The sequence below is a fragment of the Phyllobates terribilis genome, unplaced genomic scaffold, assembly GCF_046119375.1.
Source record: "Phyllobates terribilis strain yellow unplaced genomic scaffold, ASM4611937v1 Scaffold_5__5_contigs__length_657084704, whole genome shotgun sequence".
Lineage (NCBI taxonomy): Eukaryota > Metazoa > Chordata > Amphibia > Anura > Dendrobatidae > Phyllobates > Phyllobates terribilis.
In genome coordinates this window covers 95,501,196-95,525,845 of record NW_027362765.1, presented here as the reverse complement: position 1 = coordinate 95,525,845, position 24,650 = coordinate 95,501,196, and the positions used below count along the sequence as shown (strand labels likewise).

The 24,650-nt window shown below is 45.5% G+C and overlaps 1 protein-coding gene across 4 annotated transcripts in view; it reads right to left on the bottom strand.

Annotated features, from left to right (window-relative positions):
• TTYH2 (tweety family member 2) overlaps positions 1–24,650 on the bottom strand; it is a 94,719-nt gene that overhangs the window by 58,409 nt on the left and 11,660 nt on the right. For 2 of the 4 annotated variants that reach the window (XM_073682552.1, XM_073682553.1), the window contains exon 2: positions 21,163–21,335. In XM_073682552.1, coding sequence (XP_073538653.1) covers positions 21,163–21,335 — 173 coding nt within the window. Of the gene's footprint in view, positions 1–18,712; positions 18,737–21,162; positions 21,336–24,650 lie in introns of those variants that run through there. The other 2 variants (XM_073682555.1, XM_073682554.1) reach the window with 2 other exon arrangements.

Below are 24,650 nucleotides of genomic sequence, written 5' to 3'. Positions count from 1 at the left end.
AAACACCAGCCGTCAGCCGCCCCAGAAATGGCGCATCCATAGGATGCGCCAACTCTGGCACTTAGCCTCGCTCTTCCACGCTGCCCTGGTGCGGTGGCAGGGGGTAATAGGGTTGGGGTTCATGTCAGCGCTAGCTGCCATGAAGCCCAGGTTAGTAATGATGGGCGTCTATAAGACACCCCCATTACTAACCTACAAAGTGTTAAAAAGAAAAAACACACTATACCCAGAAAAAAATAATTTATTTGAAATAAAATACACAATTTTATTTAATTCTTAGTTTACTAAAAAAAAAATAGTTACCTGTCCACGTTCCTGCGCTGATCTCCCATGCACAGCTGTCACATCTGGAGATGGTGACAGCTGTGCATGGCTGCTGTAAGCTCACGCTGCCGGGAACACGTCCGCTCCCGGCAGCGGGAGCCACTGACTGAGGTCACCGGAGTGCATTCAGGCAGCGCAGCTCCGGAGACCTCCTTTACGGCACTGCTGTACCGTGGGAATTTCTCACGATACAGCAGGGCCGTAAAGGAGCTAACCGGAGCAGCGCTGCCTGAACTCCGGCGAACCCGCTTATGCAATGACGGGGCTGCTTTACGGCCCCATCATTCTAGCGGCGGCAGCGGTTCAGAGCGGTCACATTCTATGTGGCTGCTCTAAATTGGAGATCATCGTGGGACACTCGTGGACTACTACGGAGGGGTAAGGATAAGGTTGTGGTTTATTATTTTATTACAGGAGATCGATGGCTTCGGGGAATTAGGTGTCTAGGTGAGTATAGGTGTAGTTTTTTCTTTTTTACTTTATTTTAGGTGGCGATCGGCGGGGACAGGTAATGTATGAACTAATTTATTGCAGGCAACCACTGGCCACCAATGACATGTATTTAAAATTTATTGGGGACACAGTAGGGCAATTTAAATAGCAGGATCAGGCTGATGGGAACTACTGCTCCCATCGAGCTGATCCTGCTGGCACGAGTGGACGGGGGACAGACATAGGCCGATGGGAGTAGTAGTGTCACATCGGCCTATGTCTGCCTGCACGCACACACCCGCAGACATCGCACAGACACCGCACACACTCGCAGACATCGCACACACCCGCAGACATCGCACAGACACCGCACACACTCGCAGACATCGCACAGACACCGCACACACTCGCAGACATCGCACAGACACCGCACACACCCGCAGACATCGCACACACCCGCAGACACACACCAATCATGACGGGCTGATGGTCTGGGAGGTGAGGCCGACCTGTGCGGCCGTGGGAAAGTTCATGTGAGTTCATGCAATGCAGTCAAGCATGAACTCACATGAACCCTCTGAGGGCACCGCGGCTACTTCAAATGAACAGCTGATCAGCATCACCTGATACCTCAGCTGTTCATTTGAAATAACCGGCGGGAAAGCGCAGCACAGAACGGGAAAGCCGGCGGTGAAGTCTTTTCACTGCCGGCTTCCCCGCCCGGGTCCTTCGCTCCCCGCTCCTTGGTGCTGCGCTCCCCGCCCGGTCCTAACTTACGATCGGGATGGGAGGTGGCGAGGGGAGCGGAGGATCGGGGTGGGAGGCTGCGGGGAAGCAGTATGGGGCTGTGTGATTGTTTAAAAGCCGGCGGCTTTTTACCGCCCGCCGGCTTTTAAAAGATCAGGAGAATTCTCCCACGCTGGGATGGCATTCTGATGACAGGCTGGATATCAGCTGAGCGCTGCCATCCAGCTTGTCATACTTCAGAGACACTGCAGAGCGCATACTGCTTGCTTGCTTGCACTTTAAATTGGGCCTTTTAGGCATGTGGAGGCGGAATCTGGCCACCAAGCCATGGCTGTGTCGGCGGCCTGGTATCCATACTCAGTCCCCAGCCTCCTGGTGGCCGGGTGTCCCCGCTTGCTCCCCAGCCTCCAGGGGGTGGCCGGGTGTCCATACTCGGTCCCCAGCCACCCCTATTTGTCCCGGTAACCTTTCCCACACTTTTCTTAGCCTGGCCTGCTTTAGGGCAGCATTGGCCGAGCCCACCAGACTATCAGACTCCTCCGGTGGGCCCTGGCTTCTCCATCAGGGGAGTTGAGAGTGCCAAGGTGAGGAGCATGATGAGGATGATAGAAGTTAGCATCTGCTTTGTTTTGTTGTAATGCAAGCGCATGTAAGTAGTAGCGGCTAGGCCTGAGGTGGTCAGCGTTTTGGCGCATATCCTACCTCCTCCGAGGATGGCTGGATGTTTTCCTGCTACTATCCAAGTTCTATGACTCCCGTTAAAACAAAGCTTCAGGTGATAAATGATGGATGAGGTAGTGGCAAAGGAGAAAGAGCAGGAGGAACAGGGACCATTCACATCAATATCAGGCCAGTCAACCAGATATGTCTTGTAGGATATGTTTCTGTAACAAAAGGAGCGGTTCGGCTACACAGTTATAGGGCATACAGTGAGTGCAATGCCTACCAAAAATTTCGAGCCACTCCAATGCCCCTTGGAAATGACATGGAGGTCAGAGGGCGTTAACTAAACCTTTTTTTCCATTTATAGCAACTGGGTCTCCCGTGCACTGTTGGCCTAAGCAGTGAATGGAAGGCTTTCCAAAAATTATGAGGAACTGCAATGCCCCTTACAAGAGCCATGTGTGGCACCCCAGGGGTCTGGTCACCACAGTAATAGAGATATTACGTCAGAGAGCAAGTGGGAGGTTTCCTGGTCAGGATCCCTTAAACATGCAACATCCTCCTGCCCCAATCCTGGGAGGGGAGAATTCTGCCCTTATAAACTGGATCTGGGGCGGGGTTGAGTGAGTCAGAGAACAGTCAGAGTCAGAGTGAGAGCAAGGGAAAGTAACAGCAAGGAGCTCTGTACGAGCTAGGAGCTAAAGACCAGGGGCTGGAAGCTGAGCAGAGCTCGCCCTGGCAGAAGACAATAGGAACCGGACACAGGAGTCCGAAGCTGTGAGGTCTTATATATCCAGCAGCAGAAACCAGCCGGCAGGGGATTTCAGGTCCTCTGGCCATAGAAGCCCGGAGGCTCAGTCACAAGCAAGGGACCAGCACCGCCGTCGTGGAGCGGAGGCTAACAGAAGGCCCCAAGTCACCAGCCATACGGGTGAGCACTACACGGTACACTCAGGGACGTGGGCTACTTCTACCAGCTTACAGCAAGGTAGCCAGGAAGAGTGCAGACAGACGGGGAGGCCTACAACTCCACCTGGCCAGGGGAACTCCTGCTTGCTCACAGACTGACCAGGCCTCTTATGCTAGCCAGTACTCCCAGGAGGGTCTACCTTATAATCATCAGTAAAGACCCTGAACTGCACTGCAAAGACTCTGAGTCATTCCTGCTGCGCTCGTGCACCATCACCCCCATCATCCACACTCACTGCCCTGAGGCTATACTCCTCCCGAGAGGAGTTATCCCATTTTATGCTGCGCACACAACACCAGCCTCAGCGGTCTGCCTCGCAGCGGTGGTACTCCCTGACCGCAATCCACGGGTGGCACAGTCGGACAATTAACCTCAAAACCTAAGAAAGATTGCCACTGGTTTGACCAGCCTGAGCCACGGGACCGGGTCACCGCCACGGAGACTACAGACCCCAGAGACCCGGCACCGGGTATCCCACACACGTGTACACACGGCCCAGGGGGCGCGTCACATGCAGTACAGCATATTACAAACATAAGTCCCATTATTGGGGAGTGGGTGTCCCATAGTATTTGCTTATGCCTTGCAACCAAAAGCTGCCAAAAATTAGGAAGGAGCAACTTGCAATGCCCCTTATAAGAGTCATGCAGTACAGCATATTACAAACATAAGTCCCATTATTGGGGAGTGGGTCTCCCATAGTATTTGCTTATGCTTTCCCAGCAAAAGCTGCCAAAAATTAGGACGGAGCAACTTGCAATGCCCCTTACAAGAGCCATGCAGTACAGCATATTACAAACATAAGTCCCATTATTGGGGAGTGGGTCTCCCATAGTATTTGCTTATGCTTTCCCAGCAAAAGCTGCCAAAAATTAGGACGGAGCAACTTGCAATGCCCCTTACAAGAGCCATGCAGTACAGCATATTACAAACATAAGTCCCATTATTGGGGAGTGGGTGTCCCATGGTATTTGCTTATGCTTTCCCAGCAAAAGCTGCCAAAAATTAGGACGGAGGAACTTGCAATGCTGGCACCCTGGTGGTATAGTGGTGGTGGAGGCTGAGGATAAGGAGAAGAAGATTAAACATCCGAAACAAGGAAGCGTATACCCATGTGTGGGTGTGAAGCGGTGCATGTGAATACACCTTCCGAAATAACACAGTGGATTTGACTTTATGTTACTCTGCTGTCATTTGGTGGTGATGAGAAGTCTGGCCCAATCCAGCCCTTGTTCATTTTGATAAGGGTCAGCTTGTCAGCATTGTCAGTTGACAGGCGAGTGCGCTTATCAGTTATAATTCCCCCAGCGGCACTAAAAACACGCTCCGATAACACGCTAGCGGCAGGGCAGGCCAGGACCTCCAAGGCGTACAGAGGGAGTTCATTCCAAGTGTCCAGCTTGGATACCCAATAATTAAAAGGCACAGAGGAATCACGGAGGACGCTGGTACGATCGGCAAGGTACTCCCTCACCATCTTTTGAAACTTTCCACTCCTTGTGAGAGTACCCCGCGCCTCAGGGCCAGTAAGCTGGGCGGGTGTCAGAAAACTGTCCCAGAACGTTGACAGTGTTCCCCTGCCTCTGCTGGATTGGAGTTGCATCTCTCTCGCCTGTACGCCTTGGTTGGGCAACGAACTGTGACCTCTGCCGCTAGCGTGTTCAGATAGGAATTTTTTTAAGAGTTCTGCAGCAAGGGCCTTCTGGTATTGCCCCATTTTTGTAGACCTCTCCACCTCAGGAATAAGAGAGTGAAAGTTCTCCTTGTAGCGGGGGTCTAATAGTGTCACCAACCAGTAATGACTGTCACCCAACATTTTGACAACGCGAGGGTCACGGTTAAGGAAGCGTAACAAAGTCAGCCATGCGTGCCAGACTGGTAACAGGTAAGATTTCCGTGTCCTCACCAAGATGACGACTGACCATGCTCTCCTCCTCTTCCTCCTCCCCCCTGTCCTCAGGCCACCCACGCTGAACCGACGGTATGACACTTGTACAGGTACTACCGTCTACAACGCATGATAGCAGCTCATGTTCTTCCTCCTCCTCCTCCTCTCCCTCATTGTCCCCCAATGCACGTTGGGATGAGATGAGGCTGGGCTGTGTGTAATCGCCTGCTACGGCTTCTTGATCCATCTCATCATACTCTGGCTGCAATGCCTCCTCTTTAATTCTCTGCAGAGAGCGTTGCAAAAGACAGACAAGTGGGATGCTGACACTAATGATGGCCTCCTCAAAGTTTGTCAGGATGGTACATATGTCAGACATCCAGGTCCACTCCTGAGGTCTTATGTGTGGAGTCTGACCTGAATATCGACGGCCTTGTTGCAGCTGGTACTCCACAACTGCTCTCTTCTGCTCACAAATCCTTTGCAACATGTGGAGGGTAGAGTTCCAACGTGTGGGGACATCACACACCAGTCGGTGTGCCGGAAGCTGCAAACGCTGCTGCAACACAGCAAGGGCGGCGGAAGCTGTAGCCGACTTGCGAAAATGAGCTGACAGGCGGCGTACTTTCACGAGCAGATCTGGCAACTCGGGGTACGATTTAAGAAACCGCTGAACCACGAGGTTAAGCACATGAGCCAGGCATGGTACGTGTGTGATCTCACCCCGCCTCAGAGCCGCCACCAGGTTACGGCCATTGTCACAAACGACCATGCCGGGATGTAGGTTCAGCGGTCTCAGCCACAGATCTGCCTGCTCTTTCACAGCTGTCCACAACTCACAAGCAGTGTGAGGTTTATCACCTAAGCTTATGAGTTTCAGCACAGCCTGTTGCCGCTTGGCGGAGGCAGTACTGCAATGCTTCCAGCTTGTAACTGATGTGGTGATATCTGAGATGGAGGCTGAACATGAGGAGGAGGAGGATGCGCAGGAGCTGTACACTGTGGGGGCAACTCTGACTGACATAGGGCCCGCAATCCTCGGTGTGGGGAGGATGTGTTCCGTCCCAAGGTCCGACTGGGTCCCGGCTTCCACTATGTTTACCCAGTGTGTCGTCAGAGAGATGTACCGTCCCTGGCCACAAGCACTTGTCCACGTGTCCGTTGTCAGGTGGACTCTCCCAGTAACTGCGTTGTTGAGGGCACGGCAGATGCTTTGGGACACGTGCTTGTGTAGTGCGGGGATGGCACACCGGGCAAAATAGTGTCGGCTGGGGACCGAGTACCGAGGGACGGCCACCGCCATAAGATTGCGGAAGGATTCCGTCTCCACCAGCCTAAAAGGCAGCATTTCCAATGCAAGCAGTCGTGAAATGTGCGAATTTAGGACTGTGGCCTGTGGGGCGTTAGCTGCGAATTTCCGCTTTCGTTCAAAGGTCTGGGATATGGACAATTGAACGCTGCGGTGGGACGTGGACGTTGATGCAGTTTTTGAGAAACTGCCATAACAAGTGAAGACTGAGAGGAGGGGGCATCTTTACATGCAGTATGGACAGGGGATTGCCTTGCACACACAACAGGGGGTTCTATTGCACGCACAACAGTGGAAGAAGCAGTGGTGACACCCGCTGACACTGGTCGTGGACCCTGGGTTTCGCCCCACAAAGTCGGGTGCTTTGCTGCCATGTGCCTGATCATGCTGGTGGTGGTCAGGCTGGTAGTTTTGTCACCCCTGCTGATGCTGGCATGGCAGGTGGAACATATGGCCTTTTTGGGGTTATCAGCAGAGTCTTTAAAAAAATTCCAGACTCTGGAAGACCTACCGCTTGTACTGGCAACGTCCCTCGTGTTGGTGTTACGGGGAATGGTTGCCTGCCTTCTGTCTGCGGCCACCACACTGCTTCTTCCTGCCTGTTGGGGTACTCTGCCTCCCTCCCCCTGTGTGCTGCTGGCCTCACTCTGCATGTCCTCCTTCCACGTTGGGTCAGTTACTAGATCATCCACCACCTCCTCCTCTTCCACTTGCGCACCACGATCCTCCTCCTCACTTCCTGGCAATTGTGTCTCGTCATCGTCCACCTCTTGTGACAGATTGCCAACGTCGACTTCCTGTGGCCGTGGCTGTTCAAATATTTGGGCATCGCAACATGGGATCTACTCTTTCACCACTTCAAGCGTATCAGGCGAGGGGCCCAAATATGGAAATGGACCAGTGAACAGCTCTTCAGAGTGTCCAAGTGTGGGATCACTTGCTGTCTGACGACACTCGGCATGGTGGGAGGAAGGAGCATCAGGGTGAGGAGGAGTATGCGGTCGAGACTCACGGCTATTAAGAGTTGACCGTGTGGAAGACAGACCGGAGGTGGTGGTGCCCAGGTAACTGGAAGTATTGTCTGCTATCCAATTAATAACCTGTTCACACTGATCAGTTCTCAATACTGGTGTTGTTCTGTGCTTCCCTAGTAATTCGGTCAAGAAGTGGGAGCGAGAAGATGTGGCTGTTGGTTGTGGCACATTTTCACCTTGGCCACGGCCCCGGTCTCTGCACGAACCATCACCAGAACGTCCACTTCCACGTCCCTTGCCACGCGCCTTGCCCATTGTAAATGAAGTAAAATAGCTTACACTTGCACTATCAATGGAAAAAGGGTAATAAAGAGTAGATTAGAACCGTGGAAGAGGAAAACCACAGTTATTGTTTACTGGGGTATACCACACTTTTTTAAATAGAGATATTTGCGGCTGAACAGTGAGCGACACACTCAAACTGCTTTTTTTTTTAGATACCAAAGGCCCAAAACTGGATAGTACAGCGATTTGACCCGTGGAACTGCGAAACCACACTGGGATGTCGGGCCTACACAAGACTATTTTCAGCAGATATATTTTTGTGTCACAACAGTCAGGAGACACTACTGTTTTTCTTTACGGAAAAAACTACCAAAAGCTCAATAATAGAGATTTTTTACCGTGGGATGGCAAAACCACAGTTATAATTTACTGGTGTATACCAGGCTTTTTAAAATATATATATATTTGCGGCTGAACAGTTAGTGACACACTCAAACTGTTTTTTTAGATACAAATGGCCCAAAAGTGGATAATACAGAGGTTTGTACCGTGGAACTGCAAAACCACACTTGTATTTCTCGGGCCTACACCAGACTATTTTCAACAGATATATTTGTGTCTGAAAAATCAGGGAGACACTATTTTTTTTTTTTTACAGCAAAAAATGCAAAAAGCTGGATAATACAGATCTTTTACCGTGGAACAGCAAAAGCACACTTCTGTCTCTCTGGCCTACACCAGACTATTTTCAACAGATATATTTGTGTCTGAAAAATCAGGGAGACACTATTATTTTTATACAGCAAAAAATGCCAAAAACAGGATAATAGAGATGTTTTACCGTGGAACATCAAAACCACAATAATAATTTACTGGTATATACCAGGCTTTTTAAAATATATATATATTTGCGGCTGAACAGTGAGCGACACACTCAAACGTTTTTTTTTTAGATACAAATGGCCCATAGAACTGCAAAACTACACTTCTATTTCTCTGGCCTACACCAGACTAATTTTCAACAGATATATTTGTGTCTGAAAAATCAGAGGCACACTTTTTTTTTTTTTTTTGGGGGGGGGGGGGGGAGGGGGGGGGCAGCAAAAGGTTAATAAGATGGGTATTTGTACATTGTGAAGGAGGAAAAAAAAAAAAAAGGATTTAGATTAAAAAAAAAAAAGGATTTTTCCTGGCCCCCGGGACCTGGAGCTAAGTCCAGCAATTTCAGCAACAGGAGCAGCACACAGGACTGTAATGCAGCGTTTGCTGGTATAACCACTGCGTCTCCTATACAGCCTGCCTGCCTGATATACCTGGGATGGATATTAGTCCTGAGAAGGACTGTTTGTTTGATCTGGCAGCCTTTACAGACCCTACACTAACTATTTTGCAGGATATATCTCTCCCTAAATCAGCAGCGCTGTCCCTACACTGTCTGATCCGGAGCGACTGTGTCCAAGATGGCGGCGCCCGGTTTTAAATACTCGAGGTGACGCTGTGCGGCCAGCCAATCACTGTAATGCCCACAAACAACATGGCTGCGGCATTACAGTGACTGGCTGGCAATCCCTGCATGTTCATTGGCTCTGTAAAGAGCGCCAAACATGCAGGGCGGAGACCCGAGCTCCCGCCCGAGTAACTCGGAAATGCTCGGTGCTCGCCGAACATCCCGAGTAGCGTGATGCTCGGGCGAGTACCGAGCAGTGTCGAGCATGTTCGCTCAACACTAATCATTTCTTATTCTGAAATGAGAAAATTAGCATATCTGAATACAAGCAGCATTGGTGGCTAATTAAAGGGGTGTTCCTAATATTTCCAGTTAATGGTGGCATGACTGGTAGAAGATCAACACTAGCATTAGTGTTGGTAGCATGCAAATGTTTAAAGGGAATCTGTCAGCAGGTTTGCTATGTAATCTGAGAGCATTATAACGTAGGGGCAGAGACCGAGATTCCATTGATGTGTCACTTACTGGACTGTGTTACTCACATGCCCCGGTCTGTTAGGTTTTCTTGTGCTTCACGTTGAACTTTGCAAGTAGCCTGGCATTCACCCATGTGTTGTATTTTCAAGCCCTATGTTATGCCTCCCAAAACACGCACCTGTGCTTGGTATTGCTCTAAGACTTACTAGTAACTCTTTTAGTTGTCTGTACACAGTTCTAGTCCAGTGTCATCAGGACATCTCCTGGCTGGCTGTGGTTTCCTGTCCGTGAATTACTCGTCTGCAGTTTCCAGTAACCTTGCTACCGGTCAGTGGTTTTCAGAACTGCCCGCCAGAGATTTTCAGTATCGCTACCTACTTGCCTGCGGTTTCCAGTATTGTAACCTGCCTGTGGTTTCCAGGACTTCTTCCAGGCTGTCTGAAGCTTCCATAGTATTCAGACTTTCTAATTTCTCCAGAGTTCTGTCTGCTACCTGTCCCCGGTCTTCTAGGATCTCTTCTGTGTGTCCCCCTGCGGTTTTCAGGACGTCGTCCTGGCTGTGTGCAACTTCCATGGTATTAGACTTTATTGTTACTCCAGAATTTTGTCTGCCCGAGGTCTTCAGTAATCCTGCAATCTGCCCGAGGTCTTCAGTAATCCTGCAATCTGCCAGAGGTCTTCAGTAATCCTGCAATCTGCCAGAGGTCTTCAGTAACCCTGCATGTCTCCAGCCTGCCAGTGGTTTCCAGCATCCCACCAGCTTACCTGTGGTCTCCAGGATGCCTCTTGCCTGCCGATTTCCAGCACTTTCTTTCGACTTTTAGTTTGCCTTCTAAGTGTCCGCCTGCGGTTTCCAGGACTTCTGTCTGCTTGTGATTTCCTTCCATAACCTTAAAGTTTGCCTTCTACGTGTCTGTCTTCTTGCCTGTAGTTTCCTGAACATCTCCTTTTCTGCGGTTTACAGCATTCCACCTGTCCACCTGCAGTGTCCGGTCCCTCAGCTGTCCGTGATCCACATGCTCCCCCTAGCTGATGAACCAACGCCTTAGCCTGTGTGCCCACCTGGACCTTAGGCTTAGAGGATCCACCTAACCAAGTGAGCGTACTATATGTAACAGACTGCTTGATGTACAGTCATGGCCAAAAGTATTGAGAATGAGACAAATAGTAATTTTTCCAAAGTTTACTGCTTCATTTTTTGTAATGGCAATTTGCATATACTCCTGAATGTCAAAGAGTGATCAGCTTAACAGCAATTACTGTACTTGCAAAGTCAATATTTGCCCAGAAAATGAACTTTAACCCCCAAAACACATTTCAACATCATTGCAGTCCTGCCTTAAAAGGAGCAGCTAACATCGTTTTAGTGATTGATCCATTAACATAGGTGTGGGAGTTGATGAGGACAGGGCTGGCGATCAATCAGTCATGATTAAGTAAGAATGACATCACTGGACACTTTAAAAGGAGCTTGGTTCTTGGTATCATTGTTTCTCTTCAGTTAACCATGGTTATCTCTAAAGAAACACGTGCAGCCATCATTGCACTGCACAAAAATGGCCTAACAGGGAAGAGTATCGCAGCTACAAAGATTGCACCTCAGTCAACAATCTATCGCATCATCAAGAACTTCAAGGAGAGAGCTTCCATTGTTGTCAAAAAGGCTCCAGGGCGCCCAAGAAAGACCAGCAAGCGCCAGGGCCGTATCTTAAAACTGTTTCAGCTGCGGGATCGGACTACCAGCAGTGCCGAGCTTGCTCAGGAATGGCAGCAGGCTGGTGTGAGTGCTTCTGCACGCATTGTGAGGCGGAGACTCTTTGAGCAAGGGCTGGTTTCAAGGAGGGCAGCAAAGAAGCCACTTCTCTCCAGAAAAAACATCAGGGACCGACTGATATTCTGCAAAAGGTACAGGGAGTAGACTGCTGAGGACTGGGGCAAAGTCATTTTCTCTGATGAATCCCCTTTTCGATTATTTGGGACATCTGGAAAAACAGCTTATTCGGAGAAGAAGAGGTAAGCGCTACCACCAGTCTTGTCTCATGCCAACTGTAAAGCATCCTGAAACCATTCATGTGTGGGGTTGCTTCTCAGCCAAGGGAATCGGCTCACTCACAGTCTTGCCTAAAAACACAGCCATGAATAAAGAATGGTACCAGAATGTCCTCCAAGAGCAACTTCTCCCAACCGTCCAAGAGCAGTTTGGCGCCCAACAATGCCTTTTCCAGCATGATGGAGCACCTTGCCATAAAGCAAAGGTGATAACTAAATGGCTCATGGAACAAAACAGAGATTTTGGGTCCATGGCCTGGAAACTCCCCAGATCTTAATCCCATGGAGAACTTGTGGTCAATCATCAAGAGACGGGTGGACAAACAAAAACCAACAAATTCTGGCAAAATGCAAGCATTGATTATGCAAGAATGGACTGCTATCAGTCAGGATTTGGTCCAAAAGTTGATTGAGAGCATGCCAGGGAGAATTACAGAGGTCTTGAAGAAGAAGGGGCAACACTGCAAATATTGACTTGCTGCATTAACTCATTCTAACTGTCAATATAACCTATTGGTGCTCATAATATGATTGCAATTATATTTCTGTATGTGATATAAACATCAGACAAACACTAATAAAAACCAGAGGCCAGCAGATCATGTGAAAATATAATTTTGGTGTCATTCTCAAAACTTTTGGCCATGACTGTAGTTTTGATAGAATCCCTGTGTTCCAGCTGTAGATGTAGCAGTGCCCACACCCGATTGGCAGCTCTCTGTGTACTCTATACACTGGCAGCTTGCTGCTAATCAGTGGAGGGCGCTGGAGTTACACAGATTAGCTGAACTACCTGTATGTGACACCTTAAGCCCCCGTCTCACATAGCGAGATCGCTGCTGTGTCACGGTTTTGGTGACGCAACAGCGACCTCACCAGCGGTGTCGCTATGTGTGACACTTTGCAGCGATCTGGCCCCTGCTGTGAGGTCGCTGATCGCTGCAGAATGTCCTGGACCTATTTTTGGTCGTTGCCCTCACGCTGGTCAGCACACATCGCTGTGTGTGACCAGCGGGAGCAGTGATCAGGCTGGTAACCATGATAAACAGCGGGTTACTAGGTGCGCGTGTGCCCCTAGTAACCCGATGTTTACCATGGTTACCAGCCTGCTCCTGCTTCAGCAGGCTGGTAACCAGGAGCAGGACATCGTGGAAAGATTCTTTCCACGATGTCGCTGCTCCCCTGATTGTTGGTGAGCCTGCCTGTTTGACAGCTCACCAGCGACCACATAGTGACGCAGCAACGATCCCTGACAGGTCGTATCGTTGTCGGGATCGCTGCAGTGTCGCGAAGTGTGATGGGGCCTTTATCCTACACTGATACTCTCCCACTGATAAAACACTGGATTTAAACGCGCAGTCTAATAAGTGATAAAACGCTGGAATCAGGCTCTCTGCCCTACATCGTGCTGCTCGCAGATTTAGTAAAAACCTGCTGACAGATTCCTTTTGGTACCACCTGGGAACGTCCCTGACCTGTAATTTTTGGGTGGGGTTGACATATGGCTTTCATTTGCCTCAAATTTTCTGGGATTGTATCTAAAAACTAGCACTAAATAAAAGGCATATTTTTGGCCATGAAAAAAATATTGGCACTTGGTCAAAGCGCCGTTGCAAACTGTTTTGGGACCAAATTATAATAAACCCCTTAGAGACCGGCGGATTTTTCGTTTGAACTTTTTTTTTTTTTTTTCCCCTCCCTTTCTTCCAAGAGTCATAAATAACGTTTCTATTTTTCCTTCAACATAGCTGTGTGAGGACTTGTGTTTTGCTGTCCAATTTGTAGGTTTTAACTTTGCTCTATGGTCAGTTATGGCGATACCAAATTTACACAGTAAAAAAAAAAAAAAAAAAAAAAACTACCTAAAAAAACTTACATTTTATTTTTCAGTTCATAGCATTTTTTTTTTTATTTGGACCATTTTGGGGTATATAAGACTTCTTGATCTCTTTTTATTTTTTTATTTTGGGAGGCGACGTAACAAGAACCTGCCATGCTGAGATTTCAATCCGTATTCTCATTTTTGCCGTTCACAATGAGATAAATAGTTTTATATTTTATTAGTTTGGACAATTAGGCATGTGGTGATGACAAATAAGTATATATTTGCATTTTGGGGGGTAAAGTGAGGCAATTTGGACTTGTATTTTGTTGAGGCTTTATTTTTTTGCAAATATTTTTTAATGTTTTCTACATTCTTTAAAAGTCCCTTTAGGGAACACTGTTATACTGTACAATTAATTGGCATCTCGCATTTCCGTTGCAGAGGAGTGAGGTGATCGTTAGAAGCGACCCCACCACGGTCCTAACCTCCTATATGCTGCTGTCATTATTAATAGTGGCATCTAAGAGGTTAAATTCTAACAAAGTAATCACATGGGAAATGTTATGTATGAGTGTAAATCTCATTTTATCTATTTCTTTTTTTTAAAATACATGATAACTAATGTAACTAGCTGCTGATCGGTGGAGGCTCGGGTTCTCGGACCAACAGGAAAGTCTATGGGTCTGTACACTTACTCTCATAGACCTCTGCGCTTCAGACTGTTGTTTTGCATGCTTGATTGGGGTCTCAGGAGCAGGACCCCCAGTGTCCTTCAATAATTTTTAATGTTTATTAAATATTAGAAAAATTCTAACTTTAAAAATTGCTCATTTCTAAATTTGTTTTACATATTTTCATAAATAAACACAACACATTAATTTAAACCACGGCTATTACCAATAACAAAGTACAATGTGTCACCAAAAAAAAAATCTGAGAATCACTGGGATATGTAAAAGTATTCCACATAAAGAGACACATGTTAGATCTGAAAAGCGGTGCTGTAAGAAGGACAAAAAAAAGGTAAGCGGCAATAGAGTGTGGCACTGTTCCTGCAAAAAAAACAAAAAAAACAGACCTTTATAAATAATGACAGGTTGGGTGATTTCGCTATTGACAATGAATTTTATGTCCTCCCTTTATAATTAAGGCTAACGCGAAGAAATATTTCATCCATATATGTATCCCCGTCCCATGCAGGGACTGCCCTCCACAAGTCATCAATACTTCATTAATTTGGTATCCTTAAAAAAAAACAAAAAAAATAAAAAAAAACAGGTCCTGACCCAGAGGAGCTCACAATCTCAGCAGTCTCTTCTTGTCAAGCTGCCAGCATGTTCCTCTCCCTCCAGCATATGTCTAGACGCTGATAAGGTAAAGTTGCTGGTATAAGTAGAATTCAGGAGGGCCAAGGAAGACGGAATCAGCCGCAATTTTGATGATGAAAGACATTGCAGAATTATTGGGAGTGAAGGTCATTAAGAAACTGGACACTTTGTTATGCCTAGTGCAAAGTCTGCAGGGAAGGGCATGACGTCAGTTCCGCTCCCATAGACCCTGCCCAAGGTTAAACATGGTATCAGTTTTACCAACAGTGATCTATTCTGCTGGAGGAGTCAGGCTATGTTCACACTAGGCATTTTTTCAGCGTTTTTTTTCTGCAGAAAACCTGGTCTCTTGGCAGGAAAGAAGCAGCATCAAAAATGCAGGTTACGGTGTGTTTTTCAAGATCCCAAAGTTCAGCTTTGCTTCCACCACAGAAGCATGAACACAGGTCACCAATGCAAGACATATGTGAAACCATATTAACCAGACTTTCAAATGTAACAGTGAGGGGAGGTGAATTGTTCAGGAATAGTTTACCTAAGACACTGGCAGTGCATTGAGTTTGTAGGACACTATTTACTTTGTTGTTCAGGCATTGTTCAATTTCACATCTTGGTTGGTCATTATTTACTGTTTACATATCACTAATTTAATTAAACTGTACTAATCCTAACTGCCATCTCGAGTGACCAAGACAAGATGGTAAATTTGGGAAAAATCACAAAAGTCAATGGGTTTCACATACTACTGTACTTGCTTTTTTTCACAAAAAATGCAGAAAAACTTTCACACTATGCATTTTTTCAGCATTTTGCTTTCAATGGGTGAAAAATGCTGAAAGTAATGACATGCTCTATTGTACAAAAAAACATGCAAACCACAAAATACTGAGGACAAAAAAACAAGCTGTGTGCATGAGATTTCTGAAATCTCAGACTTTGCTGGTACTGTAAAATGCAACTGAAAATTTGCATAAAACTTAGTGTGAACATGGCCTCACAGTATATATTATATCATTTATCCTGTATGGATCATGAGTTATATCCTGTATTATACTCCAGAGCTGCACTCACTATTCTGCTGGTGGAGTCACTGTGTACATACCTTACATTAGTTATCTTGTACTGATCCTGAGTTACATCCTGTATTATGCTCCAGAGCTGCACTCACTATTCTGCTGGTGCAGTCACTGTGTACATACATTACATTACTTATCCTGTACTGATCCTGAGTTACATCCTGTATTATACTCCAGAGCTGCACGCACTATTCTGCTGGTGCAGTCACTGTGTACATACATTACATTACTATTCCTGTACTGATCCTGAGTTACATCCTGTATTATACTCCAGAGCTGCACGCACTATTCTGCTGGTGGAGTCACTGTGTACATACAGGTGCATCTCACAATATTAGAATATCACCAAAAAGTTAATTTATTTAAGTTCTTCAATACAAAAAGTGAAACGTATATATTATATAGAGTCATTACAAACAGAGTGAACTATTTCAAGTGTTTATTTCTGTTAATGTTGATGATTATGGCTTACAGCCAATGAAAACACAAAAGTCATTATCTCATATTTGAATAATTAACAAAAAACTCCTGCAAAGGCTTCCTAAGCATTTAAAAAGGTCCCTTAGTCTGTTTCAGCAGGCTCCACAATTATGGGGAAGACGGCTGATTTGACAGATGTCCAGAAGGCAGTCATTGACACACTCCAGAAGGTCCCAGAGATCCAATTTTCATTTGGAAATCAAGGTCCCAGAGTCTGGAGGAAGAGTGGAGAGGCCACAATCCAAGCTGCTTGAGGTCTAGTGTGAAGTTTCCACAATCAGTGATGGTTTGGGGAGCCATGTCATCTGCTGGTGTAGCTCCACTGTGTTTTATCAAGACCAAAAGTCAGCGCAGCCATCTACCAGGAAATTTTAGAGCACTTCATGCTTCCCTCTACCGACAAGCTTTTTGGAGATGGAAATTTCATTCTCCAGCAGGACTTGGCACCTGTCCACACTGCCAAAAGTACCAATACCTGGTTTACAAACAACAGTATCACTGTGCTTGATTGGCCAGCAAACTCGCCTGACCTTAACCCCATAGAGAATCTATAGGGTATTGTCAAGAGGAAGAGGAGAGACACCAGACCCTACAATGCAGACGAGCTGTAGGCTGCTATCAAAGCAACCTGGGCTTCCATAACACCTCAGCAGTGCCACAGGCTGATCGCCTCCATGCCACGTCGCATTGATGCAGTAAGTGATGCAAAAGGAGTCCCGACCAAGTATTGAGCGCATTTACTGAACATACATTTCAGTAGGACAACATTTCTGATTTTATAAACATTTTTCAAGTTGTTGTTATAAAGTATTCTAATTTACTGAGATAATGACTTTTGTGTTTCCATTGGCTGTAAGCCATAATCATCAACATTAACAGAAATAAACACCTGAAATAGATCACTCTGTTTGTAATGACTCTATATAATATATGAGTTTCACTTTTTGTATTGAAGAACTGAAATAAATTAACTTTTTGATGATATTCTAATTTAGTGAGATGCACCTGTACATTACATTACTCTTCCTGTACTGATCCCGAGTTACATCCTGGAGTGTCATGGGGGGACATTATACTGCATGTGGGGGACCATAGAGGCATCAAACTGTGGGTTGATGGCTGAGTGGGTATCATACTGTGGGTGGGGAGTTAAAATGGTACCATAATGAGGGGTGAATGGGGGGCATCATACTGTGTGTGGGGCTGTTCCTCAATGTACAAGGGCTGAATAACAGGAGCATATAATTTGTAATCTTTATAAAAAGCAGTAATTTATATGGCTCTGATTCGCTGCTTTGGTAAGAATACAGGGTACAATAAACCCTATGGTAACAAGTATCAGCAGTAGCGGCGAGTCATCAGACTCAATTCTGCTCAATATTGTTGGTTCGGCTCTCCACAGCAGTCACAGTTTCTAATGTGGCCTCCTGAGAAAATGAATTGCCCATCAATGCCTTATAGGGAGTTTTTCGTTTTCAGTAAACTAATATCCCCAGGCGCACTTCAGAGTAAAAAAAAACAACAAAAAAATAAAAAAAAAAACAATCTGCTTTACTTCTCCTCCACAGGTGCACCACTGCCCTGGTCTTTGTTTGTTTGAGCACTGACAGCGCTGCAGACAATCACTAAGCTCAGTGACTTGTGCCATCTAAACGGCAGTGCCGCTGACCTCAGTGAGCTATGTTCATAGGATTGGAGCCCATGCAAGCCGTTTGTCTCAGCAGACACTGTCATACATCTGTAGTACTAAAGTTGGACAAGGCTGCCCCCAGGCTATATCAGGAGCATGTGGACTTCATAAAGGGATGGATAGAACCTTCCTCTATTAAATAAAAAGTGTGCATGTTTAAACTGATACCTTGTAATACCACATTTGGCCTGCAGGGGTGATCAGATGATGGCCAGCAGGACCACATTTAGAGGAGGGAAATGTCAATTTGAGACAAACCCTGTATATCAATAGAGTTATGCGTCGGAGAAGGGTTTTTAAGCATGCAGGGGCAGACCACCGCGTAGCTGATCATGAGGTCATGAAAATTTTTAGCAGCAGAAGATGACGGTGCTGATCCTGTGGGAGGCAGTTACCAATCTACTTACAAGAATAGCTTGGAGGAAAAGGTTTAATGGTATGGGACAGCGTTTTGACATGCAAAGCACAATGGAGAAAAGGGAGCAATCACACACTGTAGTACACAGTATTTCACAACAATAATATGTTGATTTTGTAGGAGGCAGTGACCTGGCACAGTGATGTCAATAAGGACAGGCCTGCATATGATAAGATCAGTGTTAAGGTGTAAGGATGGGGGAAGAGAGGCCATTGAGAGGATTAAGGAGTGGGAAGAGCTTTGTCCCCAGGAGAGCGAGGTTCCTCTAAGGATGCAGAAGAAACAGAAGTGTCACCCGTCCTCCCATAAACCACATAATATACAACTCACTCTGTATGATGCATTGATATCTCGCCTGCCTTATCCCTGCTGAGAGAAACAAGAATGATCTGCACAACAGGAAATACTGTTTCCTTCAGTACGTCCTATGCGTGGAAGGAAGCTATGGGGGACCAGGAACAGTCCAAATATTTTGCCAAAAAAATGACAAGTACCCGTTCTCCAAACCCCTTATACCACACACAGATTTACTGCTAAACCTCCTGTCCTCTGAGCCTCAGCTGCCATCAGTCTGTGGAACAGGAAGTAGCTGTCTGACAGGCACCACCGTCAGCCATGAGAACCGTCATGGGGCTGCTTCTCCAGCCCAGTGGTGACCAAGAAGGTCGTCCATTTCTCAGCTTGGGTCAGTGGGTCAAATCCAGACTTCACTAACCACCCTGTGCTTTTGTGCAGGACCTGTCCCAGATGGAGAATCATAAAACAGGAAAAACAGGTAAAAATATGCTACATGTCTAGGGCTCAGTCAATTATCCAATTCTATACTGAACAAAGTAATACATTACATTATTTATCCTGCACTGATCCTGAGTTACATCCTGTATTATACTCCAGAGCTGCGCTCACTATTCTGCTGGTGGAGTCACTGTGTACATACATTACATTACTTATCCTGTACTGATCCTGAGTTACATCCTGTATTATACTCCAGAGCTGCACTCACTATTCTGCTGGTGGAGTCACTGTGTACATACATTACATTACTTATCCTGTACTGATCCTGAGTTATATCCTGTATTACACCCCAGAGCTGTGCTCACTATTCTGCTGGTGCAGTCACTGTGTACATACATTACATTACTTATCCTGTACTGGTCCTGAGTTACATCCTGTATTATACTCCAGAGCTGCACTCACTATTCTGCTGGTGGAGTCACTGTGTACATACGTTACATTACTTATCCTGTACTGATCCTGAGTTACATCCTGTATTATACTCCAGAGCTGCACTCACTATTCTGCTGGTGCAGTCACTGTGTACATACATTACATTACTTATCCTGTACTGATCCGGAGTTACATCCTGTATTATACTGCAGAGCTGCACTCACTATTCTGCTGGTGCAGTCACTGTGTACATACATTACATTACTGATCCTGCACTGCTCCTGAGTTACATCCTGTATTATACTCCAGAGCTGCACTCACTATTCTGCTGGTGCAGTCACTGTTTACATACATTACATTACTTATCCTGTACTGATCCTGAGTTACATCCTGTATTATACTCCAGAGCTGCACTCACTATTCTGCTGGTGCAGTCACTGTGTACATACATTACATTACTTATCCTGTACTGATCCTGAGTTACATCCTGTATTATACTCCAGAGCTGCACTCACTATACAGCAGAGTTGTGAACGCAGCTCTAGACTATAATGCAGACTCCAATCTCACATAGGTGATCACAGATTGACCTTTGCTATAAAGGAGACTATGTATATGATCACCGCCTCTTTTCCCCTCTATTACATTGTAACAAAAGCAACAACAATGTAAGATGATTGTAATTCTGTAACATCCAGCCTTAACCTTTTCATCGCCAGAGTCTACATCTGTCGGCCCTAGATGAGCAGATGGGATTATTATTTCCTGTAGCAGTGTAAAAGGGAATTAGGATGTGACTGCTGCTGCGTCGCTGCCCTGTCACTTCCCCTGTACACCCCCTGATCCCAACGAGCAGATCAGAGCTTCACGGGCTGCTCCGGGATTATAGACACAATCCTCACGCTAAGCCCTAGGAGAGAGCAAAATCTAATCAAAAAGGCTCTCGGGCTGGGGCCAGGACCTCTGCTATGCGGAGGAAGAGACCGAAGCCACGGCATCAGGGTCCGGGCACATTGTGCGAGTGATGATGTATCCATCACTGTCCCTGGACTAATGCAAAGAATGGTATAACTTCTACAAAATGTCATCACAGGGGGCGCCAAATTAATACTGCAATGCTTGAATTTCTTTATGCCACTGCTCCCAAATACAAAAGTTCATTAAAAAGTTTTAAAACTTTATATTAATTATAAAATGGTAAAAAGGGTACTCCCATCATTGCCAACCCTTCCAGGAATGTCCGAGAGTCTCCCAGAAAATTGAGGTTGACCTAGAAATCTCCCATAAGACGAATAGAGGGCAGGGAATGGGACATGGAGTGTGAGATACATATACACACACAGTACAGACCAAACGTTTGGACACACCTTCTCATTTAAAGATTTTTCTGTATTTTCATGACTATGAAATTAATTAATACACCTACTACATATTGGGATAGGATCTTGGAGATGGGAATAGCCCTTTAAGCTTGATGGGGGCATTCCAACCATTCACGTGTTGCGTATACAAATGACCCGTTTACTCCTTATTTTCCTTCGCTTCTTCCTAAAGATAAACCCCATTTTCAGCACAGTATGTAGTAGGGCAGCATCATAAGACATGAATCTCACCAGCACAGGAGCCCAGATATGGTGGCGGTCCATGTGACACAACACGAACTAGTTTTCTTGGTGTCGGTGTCTTCTTCCTTCTTGCAGCAGCAGAAGCAGATGAGATATATGGTGACAAACAGCAGATTGAGGAAAGCACAGACAGCGATGACCAGCGCCCAGAACAGCAGTGACTGCGGGGAAGCAGAAGAGGACACATTAATAAATCCATATAATATCGGAGTACTTCCAGATTTTCAAACTAGAGCAACCATCTTTATAATTTTTATTTCATGAATCAATAGTACATATGAAAATAAGCACCTTTGTATCTTATCAGAGAAATCTGCTTCTTTCTCCTCCTGGTTTTCTCTTTCTTTATGGGTAACGTCTGGTGAATACAGATTTTCCCATTAACAAGATAGAAAATTACAGTTGGTGCTTGTAAAATTCTATGGAGGAGGGAGGAGCTAGAGGCAGGGAAACAACAGTTACAGTTCTCCATAGAACGTTACGAGCACCACCTGTCATATCCTATCTCAGCAATGGGAACATTTGTACTCACTTAAAATAGATTTTACCTGTGACTAGAGAATTAAAGATAAGTCCAGAAGGAGAAAGAAGCGAATTTCTATAAGATAAGATATATTACTAAGTTTATTTTCATGTGTTCTATTGATTTATGATTTTTTTTTTTAAAAAAAGAAAAGAAAAAAATAGACGGTTACTCTTTTGTACTCCTGGTGTAATGTCTGAATACTCTTGCGTCCTCCCCTGCCCAGGAGCTGTGGTATGATCAGACCATGTCCCTGTATGGTCAGACACAGCCATTACACAGTACACAGCAGGGGCACATTCATAAGATTATCTCAGCACAGGAACATTTTATTTGAACACATCCAATTCTGGAAGTTATTATTCCAAGATCTATTGATTAAAATCAACTTTCGTTGGTGGGAAAACCCCTTTAAGGCTATCAATCTTCACATCTCCCCATCACGTCCAAATTCTCGTAACATAAATGTGTGATTAGAGGTCTGATATCTTTTAGGAAGAGTCCTACAGAGTTCCCATGGTAACAGACTACAACCAAACCCAAAATAGTTTAGATCCTGCAGTCATACTCCCTTTAATCCTCTCCTTACTTCTTGCTGACCTACTACATTGATGCTGGGAAGAAGCAGGGGTCAGATCATGGAAGGGAGTAGGTCTGCGGCATCAGACTAGAGCAGCATCAGACTACACAAAATGTCTTTGTAGTCTGTTACCATGGAGACTCAGATATTTATAGAAGCTGTTTTTTTCCCCTCCACATACAAAATTTCATTCCAAATCAGGACCCTCATATCATTTATTCACACACCCCCATGTACTTAATAGACTTCTGTGTCTGTACTTGTTCACATACAGGTTGGTGACTGGTTCATTCAGCATTATGTGATTACCCTATTACATTGATAGTTGACCATACAATACAAGCAATTGTTATCATCCACCTTTCGTGTCTCCCCTATTTCCCCATATATTGTAAGCTTGCGAGCAGGGCCCTTACTCCTGGTATCTGTTGATTTATGTGATTACTGTTATTCTGTATTGTATTTTATTGTCTGTACAAGTCCCCTCTAAAATGTAAAGTGCTGCGGAATATGTTGGCGCTATAGAAATAAAAATTATTAGATACAAAATAGATTATTTAAAAAGTAAGACGATTTGGAAAAATTGCTTATTTAATTCAGATGCTTAGGACCAAAAATAAAAAAAGGTTTAATTAATGCCTAAATTGGGTATGATTGTAACAAACCCTCAGCTGTGAAAACGAATCACATCTGCAGTATGGTTACTATTTAGAATGGAAAACCTAATGCTGTGATGGACAAAGTGAATAGAGGCCTTTCTTCCGATGTTTACCGTTTGTCAGCAAGCAGAGATCTTGAAAATATTAAAAAAATTAAACAAATAAAAAAACAAAAACAAATAAATAAATAAAAATGGAATAGCCACATGCTTGCCCTAGGTGGGTATAAGAAATATGTATAATTTAGGCACAGTTGTAGCGAAATTGTAGCCAGACTGGCAAAGGATTGTGGGACATTTTTTGTTATAATAGGGCATATATGACGTGGCTGCATTAATGTACACATAAATAATGGGGTCGCTGCTCGTCCAGCTCACAGGCCGCCTGCAATTAACTACAGCCATGTTGCTCATCTCTGGGATTTTGTGTGTAAGGATTTGGTCCTGTGACCTCTTTCCACCCCCTCCCCCCTCGTGACATGAAATATCCAAACCTTGTGATGTCTGTGGGAATCAAGAGGAAGGCAGTGGGGTTCGGAGGAGGGGGGGGGGGGGGGGGATACATATAGACCTTTATGTTTTGTAAGAATTTCCGCCCTCCTCCTGCTTCCTGCTTCTCATCGCTTCCTCTATTCTGCTCCTGATAGAAAATCCCGCTTGGTTCTCCTTTCAATCAGGAACCCCCCCAGAGACATAAAGAGATGGACGAGCAGATAATAGGAGCATCAAACGGCCGGGCCCTCTGTGTGCGGCCCCCTGACCTTCCTAGGAAGCCTAATGGTTCACAATAAAGTGGCATAGGATAAGGCAATTAGAGATGGCATCCTGAGCATTGTGTGGTAGGGGCAGAGCCACAAACAGGAAGCAACAAAGCGCTTAAAGCTGGTTATTTCCAAAAAATATAAAGAGAATGATCAGAAGACACCGTCCTATATAGAGCATTCATGTTCACATGGTGGGATTTTCATGCATTTGTCCTGGAATACAGTTGGAACAGCCGCGGGTCCATCACTAGTGGCTGCCGGGCACGAATAACCCACGGATGTGTCACTTGAAGGGAATTTCAAAACAGCTGGTAAAAAAATCTGAGGCCGCATGAAAGTCAACAGTGATTTACAAGCATTGCAATGCAGAAAGCAGGATGGAACTGGCGGAAAAAACTCAGTGTGAGGCTATGTGAGCACAATCAGGAATTGCTTGCAGAAATTTCTACAGCGTTTCTGCACCTCTTGGCATCAAAAACGCTGCGGAAAATCTGCAGCGTTTTTGCCAGCGGATTTGCCATGCGTTTGTTCCAATGCATTGTATAGGAAAAACGCAGGCGAAAACGAACAAAGAATGGACATGCTGCTTCTTTTTCAGCACATGAAATTCTGTCACGAAAAATCCTGATCATGTGCACAGAACTTGCAAAATGTCATAGGAAACCATGAAATAAGGTCTGCAATGAGTTTTTGGCCCATTTCGGTGCGGACAAAACACAAAAAAAGGCACTGTGTGCACATAGCCTGAACAGAAAGATATAAAAAGGGGGACGTGCAAAACCTGGATGTTAAAGGGCCAAAAACATATGTCCTGTGATTAATACTCAAGGAATATGGCATGTGTGTGAAAAAGAGATGTGGAGGGAGGAGAAGGTATAAGACAGAGACATCAGGAAAGAGATAGTGAGAAAGAGAGACAGACAGAGAGGGACACAGGAAAAAACAAAAAGA